The sequence below is a fragment of the Budorcas taxicolor genome, chromosome 23 (genome assembly GCF_023091745.1).
Source record: "Budorcas taxicolor isolate Tak-1 chromosome 23, Takin1.1, whole genome shotgun sequence".
Classification (NCBI taxonomy): domain Eukaryota; kingdom Metazoa; phylum Chordata; class Mammalia; order Artiodactyla; family Bovidae; genus Budorcas; species Budorcas taxicolor.
Genome location: NC_068932.1, coordinates 15876638 through 15886672, shown reverse-complemented (window position 1 = coordinate 15886672; position 10035 = coordinate 15876638). Strand labels below are relative to the sequence as shown.

The 10035-nt window shown below is 38.8% G+C and overlaps 1 protein-coding gene across 1 annotated transcript in view; it reads right to left on the bottom strand.

The window, feature by feature from the left end:
- Nucleotides 1–2665: 2665 nt before the first annotated feature.
- LOC128068009 (cytochrome P450 2C18-like) overlaps nucleotides 2666–10035 on the bottom strand; it is a 31817-nt gene continuing 24447 nt past the window's right edge. The window contains exons 8-9 of the mRNA XM_052661162.1: nucleotides 4505–4646; nucleotides 2666–2847 (exon numbers count right to left, since the gene is read on the bottom strand). Of these exons, the coding sequence (XP_052517122.1) occupies nucleotides 2666–2847; nucleotides 4505–4646 (324 nt within the window). The remainder of the gene's footprint in view (nucleotides 2848–4504; nucleotides 4647–10035) is intronic.

Below are 10035 nucleotides of genomic sequence, written 5' to 3'. Positions count from 1 at the left end.
TTTTCACCTGCCTATTTGCCCCTTGGATATCTTCTTTGCTAATGTTTTTGTTCAGATATTTTGCACATTTTAAAAATCAGGTTGTTACATTTCTGACTGTTGAGTTTTAATTAAGAGCCCTTTGTTTATTCTGGGTAACAGTCTTTCACCAGATATGCCTTTTGCAAATGCTTTATCCCAGTCTGTAGCTTGTCTCTTCCTTCCATTGACAGTATATATCACAGAGTAGAAGGTTTTAATTTTAGTGAACTCCAAATTATCAATTATTTTTGTGGATTATGCTTCAGAGATAAATCTCAAAGGTCATCACCTAGTCAAGGTAATCTATATTTTCTCTCATGTGATCTCCTAGGAATTAAAATTTTGCATTCTGCATTAAGTTCTATGATCCATTTTTAGTTAATTTTTGTAAAGGGTGTAAGATCTGCATGTAGATTCTATGTGCATGTGTTTTACATGTAGGTACCCTCTTGCCAGTCAAGGACTGGATTCAAATTCCCTCAATTTTGTTTGTTTGAGGGTCCTTATCTCTTCTTTTAAAGATAATTTCACTGTATACAGAAATCAAAGTTGATACATTTTTTTTTCTTTTAAATATTTCACTCCACTCTCTTTCTGCTTGCACAGAATTTGAAGAAAATCCCAATGTAATTCTTATTCTGTTCCTCTAAAGGTAAGATTTTTTTCTTCCTCTAGCTTCTTTCAGATATTTTCTTTGTTTTAAAGTCTATGTTTGAATATGATGTACCTACCTGTAGACTTCAGGGTATTTTTCCAACCTGATGTTCTTAGAGTTTCCTGAATGTGTGGCATGGTATCTGACATTAATTTGGGGGAATTCTCTGAAATTACTGCTCAAATATTTCTTCTGTAGATCTGTTTGCTTTTAAATAAATGTTTTAATTGAAGCATAACATCCATAGAGAAAGTATGCATGTTCTAAATGTGCATGCCAACACACTAACACAGGGTGAATATTTCTGTATAATCAAGACACAAATCGTTAAAAAGAATTGCATAATTTATGTTTTCCATTGTACTGTTAATAGACATTTCAGGTTCTTCCTGTGTGGGGTTATTTTGATTGGTGCTGTATGTGCATTCCTAAACATGTCTTGTTCATATCCCAAAGTATTGTGTTTCTATTCAGTACATACCTACAAATGAAACTGCTGGACATTCACGAGTTTACGTCCAATAAAAATGGCCAAATAGTTGTCCAAATGGTTGAACCAATTTACAGTATTACTCTGAGAATGCCGGTTGCTTCATTTTCTTGCCAAAACTTAGCATAATTTTTTTTTTCATTTTAACCATTTTGATGGCTATCTAAGGATATCTCATTAAAATGTAAATTTGCACTTCCATAAAGCTTAATGTTGCTGAACACTTTCTCAGATGTCCAATGGCAATACTAAGTATTCCTATGTGAAAATCTAGTTTATTGGGATATAAGCTAATAGTTGGTTTCATACATTTTTAAAACAAATGCAAGTGTCAGAGAGAAAATTTGGTAGTATGTGCAAAGAATTTATACTCTGAACCAGGTGAGTGTAAACTGCTGACCTGATACCTGGTCTTGGTATCAAAGACCTGACTTATTTTAGTACATGTTTCCTTAAACGAAGTCAAATCTTCTGTATAACTATAATATTAATAAAACCTTCAACAGGAATTTCTAATTCTCATTTCCGTTAGTGTTTCAGGGATAAGTCCCAAAGATATTCTTTATCTCTCAGCTGTCTGTATTTCAGAGATGTCTTGAGACTAAGAAGTTCAGGATCATAGCATCATATGGCCACCATTGATGTTACATATAAAACAATGTGATGGAAAGTAGAAAAAAAACAGAATCTGGTGACACCTTCTAGGGATTTTGTTCTTGCTCAGAGAGAAAAGAATAACACTTAGAGTATATGATTAGAAATAGAGAAACATAGTTAATATTTGACTGTAAGTTTGAAACACAAAGTAATGTGAACATTTCATATCTTCTATTAGTGTTCACAGTAACACCCACCAGAGGAATGAATTCCAACACTTATTATTCAGTCCTCCCAATTGCTGATTTTCTCACTATTTCCCTACAGGCTGGAGCTGCTCTTGGATACAGTTTCTCTCATTTCCAAATCCAATCCTCAAGTAAGCCCAGGTGATACTCAGCAAAGAGTTTTCCTGCCCTCTTTCTCTTTGTCCCCTTCTGTGTTTATCATTATGAGGACAAGCAGGGCCTCTTCAGACTCTTACTTTCATTCATTTCTTACCTGCATTAAGTACAAAAGAAGGGAAGTCTGAGACTGGCTCAGCAAATGCTGCTGCTTTTTATTTAGAACATCTGGAAAGCAAATGGCTGTGTGCTGGCTTATATCAACAATTCCACTCTGTTTTACAGTGATAACATGGTACTGACTCTTAAGAAGTATTAGCATATGTGGTAGTCAATAGAAGTGTTATAGAATATGAAGACAGCAAATACATTTGTGCAGTAAAACTCAGGAGACTTTCCTTTCATGGAAGTTGGATATTCACTGGATACTGAGAAAATTGTGGCAGTATGAGGGCGATCAGAAAGAGTACCCCTGGTAGTAAGAAGGAGGTGAATGATGGCCCAGATGAGAGTTAATTACAGACAACAGCACAGCAGCAGCCGATGGACTGCCCTTCATCACACAGGAGTGAAGCAGATCTGGTACAGGGGTGGCACATGGCCAAACCCACTAGAAACTGGGGCGGTGTCGAGGTCCTTTGGGTCAACCACAGATTCCAGGGTAAATTTCTGTAAAATGGTGGTCAAAAATAAAAACAGCTCCATGCGGGCCAGGCCTTCTCCCACACAATTTCGTTTTCCTGAAAATACACACAGAGGTGATTTGTTCCTTGAACATTACATTTTGAATTGTCACAAAATGTATGAATGATTGAACAGATGGAGGCCTGGAAAGATGTTTAGAGACAAATAAACAGGAGAGACATACTCGCTATTCACCTAATATCTTCATAGGAATTTTTCACTCAGTAAATATTGATTGAGTGTCAGCTCTGTGTCAAGCACTTCATCGTGTATTCCCACATTTTAACTGCTCTTTTCCACTTCCAGTTTCTATCAGAAGCCCTGAGAGGAGGGAACTTGTATATATGTGCTTCCTTTCTACTTCTGGCATAAAATTCAGCTAAAGATATTTTTCCTCCATGTGCTTTCAAAAGTACATGTCTAAATGTGTCAGTCTCCCACCTGAAAACATTAAATGTCTCTGCCATCTGTTATGAGGTCCAAATGAGTTGAGCTGGCCCTCCATATTTTGTTCCCAGTATGATGTTTGATATCATTCTTTCCATTCTTCACACCCTCTACTCAGTGCTGGCCATATCCACTCTTCATCAACCTCCAATACACCATGAAACCTCTAGTTTTGTCTCATGATGTTTCATTCAGTCAAGATGCATTTCTCTGACACTTCCTTCAGGACCTACGTCCCATGTCATTTCCTCTTTATGGTCTTTGCAATATTCACACACAGTAGAATCTTGCCCTCTCTGAGTTGCCTCAATATCACATTCATTGCTTCAGTTGAAGCATGAATCACCTTGAATCATAATTCTGGTTCTTCTGCTATGCTAAAATGTGTGCTTTTGAAGGGAAGGCTCAGTCCTTAACATCTTGGCAGATACAGAGCAAGACACAAAGGCATCAAAAGCTGCCAAATACATGGAGGTGAGTCTGTGGCCAGAGACTCAGCACACATTGTAGCTGTGGAGACCCAGTTTCAGGGTCTATGATCAGCACTAGAAGACGATCACGGTGCTCTGGAACCACTGCAGGGCAGTTAGTTGGCAGGTTCTTTTCTCGATCTAAAAGAATGTCCTGCTCCTGTAAAACTGCCCCGCCTTCTCTTCTCACTTTGTTCCTGTGAGGCAGTTCAAATTCCCTTTCTTCTGTAAGAATGTTCCTTATTCCATTTTATGCCTCACTGTGGTGTATGAGTGACCAGAAAACAGGGTTTCTCCTTCTGGTCTCATGAGCAGCCTGAGCTTTCCTCTCTCACAACACTATTCAATGTTCTCTTTAGTAATTTGCTTCCCCAGCTAGATTGAGAGCCCACTTTGGTGCCCATTCTGTACCTTTAACCCCAGAACTCAGCCTAGGGAGTGAGGGATATCACATGGAAAATACTCAAACTTGTGGATTTATGTACCTTTCTCGTGGCAGGCAAGGAAAGTCTAAAAGTTTCACCTGCTGAGAGGAGTTCACAGGTAACTCAGTGCTACCTACGATTATTATTCTGTTTTCTAGCTTTCTTACTTTGGAAGAACTGGGTTACCTCCCTGAAGTTCCAGTACTGGGGATGTGTGGTGAGGGGAGGAAACACAAGGGCATTGAAAGTGGTGTTTGTGATCGTGGACAAAAAGCATTTCTACCAGCCCCAGAGAGGACATCATTAAGTTCCAACCAACTCCAGAAAGGTACCTTGTTCCCTAAGTACTTAAGGAAATTAACTTTTATTACCTGCTGAGAAAGCCATGAAGTAGTCACTTTTCTTAAAGTTGCCACTCTCATCCAGGAAGTGGGCAGGGTCAAATACCTCTGGGTTGGGGAATTCTTTGTCATCATGTAGCACAGAACTCAGTGATGTTATTATAGTCATGCCCTGGGATGAAAGATGAAGATAAACTGAGTTATAAGAAATCATGGAGCAAAAGAAATATTGCAAATCATTTAATCCAGTCTTTGATCTATAGATGAGGAGCCCTAGGGCCAAGAAGGGCAGTGGCAAATTCCAGAGAGACAGACCAAGCAATAAACACGGATGGGTTTAAGATCAATGGCAGTGATGTTACTAAAGTGGCCTCCAATAGCATCTGAAGTACTGAGTACTTGGTTACTCGGTTTCTGAATCCCCTTTACTTATCACAGTATTTAGACACTGCTGTTTGTTTTGTTCAATTTCATCATTTCGTTTGCTTACATCTCATATGTGGATTATGTTTTAAAATGGAAGCCTCTGATGACTCTTGAAAAGTCAGATGTATTTGGAGCCTGTTTATAGGGCTTTTCAAAAATAGAGGTCTGATACAATTAAAAATGACATCGGGCAAATCCATACAGACGAAAACAGGTTAGTGGTTGTCAGGGGCTGGAGGGAGGGAGGAATGGGCAATAACTGCTTAGTGGGTGGGTTGGGTTTCTTTTTGGAGTGATGAAAATGTTCTGAACTAGATAGTAGCTATGGCTGCACAACATTTTGAATGTACTAAATTTCACTGAATTGCTCACTTTAAAATAGTTAAAATGGTAATTTTTACATTATAACTTATTTTCAGTTCAATTCAGTCACTCAGTTGTGTCCGACCTTTTGTGACCCCATGAACCGCAGCACGCCAGGCCTCCCTGTCCATCACCAACTCCCGGAGTCCACCCAAACTTATGTCCGTTGAGTCGGTGATGCCATGCAACCATCTCATCCTCTGTCTTCCTCTTCTTCTCCTGCCCTCAATCTTTCCCAGCATCAGGGTCTTGTCCAATGAGTCAGCTCTTCGCCTCAGGTGGCCAAAGTATTGGAGTTTCAGCTTCAACATCAGTCCTTCCAATGAACACCCAGGACTGATCTCTTTTAGAATGGATTGGTTGGATCTCCTTGCAGTCCAAGTGACTCGCAAGAGTCTTCTCCAACACCCAGTTCAAAAGCATCAGTTCTTTAGCACTCAGCTTTCTTTATAGTCCAACTCTCACACCCATACATGACCACTGGAAAAACCATAGCCTTGACTAGACAGACCTTTGCTGGCAAAGTAATGTCTGCTTTTTAATATGCTGTCTAGGTTGGTCATAATTTCCTTCCAAGGATTTTATCACAATAAAAAAGAAAATCTTCCCAAGAGGAAAAAATGATTTCTTAGACAAATACACTAACAACTACTGAGCATTTATCTTTGGGATGAAATTTGTTTCTCTTAATTTTAAAATGTGGAGAAACACATTATGGATGAATTCTAGATTTAAAAAAAAAAAGAGATGATAAAATTAGAAAAATTCTCATTTTTCAACAAAGCAGATAAAGATTATCAATTTATACTGAAACAGCTGGATGAATGTTTTGGGAAACAGTATACACTAAGTCTTAAAGTACATGCCATAGATTGTTAATTAATTACCTATGAAAACAGACACTCATCAATAGAGAGATATGGAAGATTCCTCCTTCACAAGTGATCATCTTAGCATTACCAATAATGGGATAAACTGACAATACATGTCTTCAGCCAAAATCCAATGCAGTGGGACATACACAACATCTCCTATGTAATTTTCTTGCCAAATACACAGAATGGGTATGTAATCTCAAGAAAACAATTACCAAGGCCAGACTACCAAATGTTTAACATGACGATTGTCTTGGACTCTTCAAAGTTGTCAATGCATTGAAATAAACATAGGAATAGGAACTGTTCTTGATAACAGGGGAGTAAAGGGACAGACAAATTAAATACTTGTTCCTTGACTGGACACTAGATGCCCCTTCAAGAAGAACTACACAAGACACATTAGGATAACTGAGAAAATGTAATTATAGTATATATACTAGATAAAATTCTTGTATAGATGATAATTCCTTTAGTGTGAATGTTTTTACTGTTATGTAGATAAAGTCCTTGTTCACTTGTTTAGAAGATATACATACTGAAGTATTATTTAGGTTTAAGTGTGATAGACAGATGATAGATATGTAGTTAAAATATAAATGTATATACATTTTCATATATATTTCATATATTATATATATATCCACTGTGTGTTTAAATCCTATTTAAATTTTAAAATTTCTTTAATTTAAAGTTGGGAGTAATTCCACACCTGAAGTTTATCGCATTTAAGGTTTATAATTTTATTTTTTAAATTATTGCCTTGTATAATCTCAAAACAAATAATACAAGAAAATGTTACCTTAAGTTTTAAAAACAGGTGTATTTTCAGCAAATGGTATTGGGACAAGTAGATATCCATAAAGAAAATAGTGTGATTATTATTTCACACCATAAGTAAAAATAAACTTTAAATGGATCATAGACTTAAACATAGAAGCTAAAAGTATAAAACTTGAAAAAGAAAAGATGAGCATAAATATTTGATAACATGCTGGAAAATAAGTATGACACAGAAACATGGGTCATAAGGGAAATAACTGATAAATTGGACACCATCAAAATTTTAAACTTTCACTTTTTTCTAAGAAATATTCTGCTCTTTCAAAAACATTGTTAGAAACCAAAAAAAGAAAGAAAAAGACACATACTGGGAGTAAATATTTGCAACACTTAGACATGATAAAGGGATTGCATGCAAAATATATAAAGAACTGCAATAAGTAATAAGGCAAACAAGACTGCAAGGAGATCCAACCAGTACATCCTAAAGGAAATCAGTCCTGAATATTCATTAGGAGGACTAATGCTGAAGCTGAAACTCCTATACTTTGGCCACCTGATGTGAAGAGCTGACATTGGAAAGACCTTGATGCTGGGAAAGACTGAAGGCGGGAGGAGAAGGGGGTGACAGAGGATGAGATGGTTGGATGGCATCACCGACTCAATGGACATGGGTTTGGGTGGACTCCCGGAGTTTGCAATGGACAGGGAGGCCTGGCGTGCTGCAGTCCATGGGGTCGCAAAGAGACACGACTGAGCGACTGAACTGAACTGAAGGCAAACAATCCAATAAAAAATAGAACTATAACTTGAGTAAACACTATTAATCAACACATATGAATGGCCAATCAACATATGAAAAAACATATCACTTTTCGCCGAAAAAACAGAGGTAAAACAAAATGTGGTATCACTACACAAACTATTACAAGTGTCTAAAATTTAGAGGGCGCTTCCGCAAGTGTTAGGGCGCGGAAGTCAGGAGCCACGCAGAGCGCACACCAAGGTCCCTTCCTTTTAGTGCCAGCGGCCGGTACTTGCCCGCGACCCGCCACGCACAATGCAAGCCATAAACAACAACAAAACAGTATGGGAAGGAGCCTTTGCTTAGTCTCCGACCTCATCCCTCCTCATCCCAAGTGCAGCCTTTCCACGCCCAGGCCCCGAGCCCTGCGGGATGCACAACTGTGCCACCGGCTAGGGTTCTGTGAGCGCCGCCAGCCTGTCGCGCCAGGCTGGGGGACAAAAAAATCGAGTTCTCCGCCTAGTCCAGGCGGCGCCGCCCCACGTGCCCTGCGCCCTCGGAGAGGAGACTCTTGCCACAGGTTGGACCACCTCGCACAGCACGGCGCGGCCAACAACCCCAAGGCGCTCCCTGTACAGGAACGAAGCGCGTTGGAGAGTGCACCGTGTCATCCGCGAGGTGGCTTCCACCCCTCGCCTGTCACTCTCCTCGCGGGGACAACCGGTACCAAAGAGAGGAAGGCCGTGCGGTGCGGCGCCGAGGTCTCGACCTTTAACCTCTGCCCCCGCCCCACCTTCCTCGGGGGGTCAGCCCTCTTTTGACACAAGCCTACAAGGCCTTCTACGGAAAACTGGGACCGCTTTCGGCGTGTTAGCATGCCAGACAATCAATTCCACCAAAATTTCTAACGATGCTTTAAATGTTTGTTTGTTTGTTTAAAAATACTTACAGATCTGAACTCTCTCCCTTTCGCCCCTTCCCATTCTCAGGACAAGGGAAACTAAAGAGGCGTTGAGATGATTGTTCAAAGCCCGCAAGGGCTGGCTTGGCCGGCCATGTGAGTGGACATATATACAGGTGTGTATATGGGGAGAGACATGTACTTGGTTTCATATGTTTCTAATTTTTTTTCCCTACCAATCAGTGGTGATCTTGCCAAAATTCCCTTTCCCACCGCCACCCAAGAACAGCCCCTCAAGACGATTTTCAAAACATATTGCTTTGTTTGGGGTAGAAAGCAGGTGATCTGGCTGGAGGAATACTAATAAATACCACAAACAAAACAAACAGTCAGAAGCCATTAATACAAGATAATGAATTAATAAAAAAAAATTTAAGAACACTAACAAAGGCAAGTGGTGAAGGGTACCCCCAGCAAGTGGAACTCTCATATATTGCCACTTGGAATGTAAAATGTCACAGCCATATTAGAAAACCGTTGGATGGGTTTTTTAAAATGAAGTTAAACATTTAAACAACACTCTCACCCTTCGGTATTACCTAAAAGAAATGAAAACTTAGGTCCACACAAAAACCTGTATGCAAATGTTCATAGTACCTTTATTCAAATGGCCCCAAATTGGAAACAACCCACACATTCATCAATCAGTTAATGCATAGACAATTTGTGGTACTCCATATGATGGATTATTCATCAATAGAAAATGAATAAAGTAATATATGCAATAAAAAGATGAATCTCAAACATTCTGCCACATAAAAAAGATAAAGGCATATATTGATTATAAGTTATTTCACTTACGTCACATTCCATTATATTGCACTCTTGAAAAGGCAAAACTACAGGACTAAAAATAGGTTAGTAGTTATCAGGGGCTAAAATTGGGGGAAACGGATTGATTGCAAAAGGAGAATAAGGGAAAGTTTCAAGATGATGAAAATGTGTTTATATCTTACTTGTTGTGATAGTGACATAACCTCACATATTGGTCAAAACTCTTTAGACTCTATACTTAACAGGGTAATTTTTCTTTTACATAACTTATACCTCAGGTGAAAAATAGAAGAAGATGTTAAGTCACAAAAAGCACACATGGTAAAAAGTAAGTCTTCTTCCTATCTAGCTGCACAAACTCATTTAAACTTTTCAAAAATAATCATTCCCACCAACTAGTTACATGTGCTTATATTATGCATATCAGCAGATAATCCTATATACATTTATGCTACTTATCACTTTCTTCTCTTTTTACCCAATGACAAACACCCACTAGATTTTGATTTTTTTCTATAATGAAATAATTTAGATATTGCCCAATGTCAACACATATGCTTCTACTGCTGCTAAGTCGCTTCAGTCATGTCAGACTCCCTGTGACCCTATGGACAGTAGCCCACCTGGCTTCTCT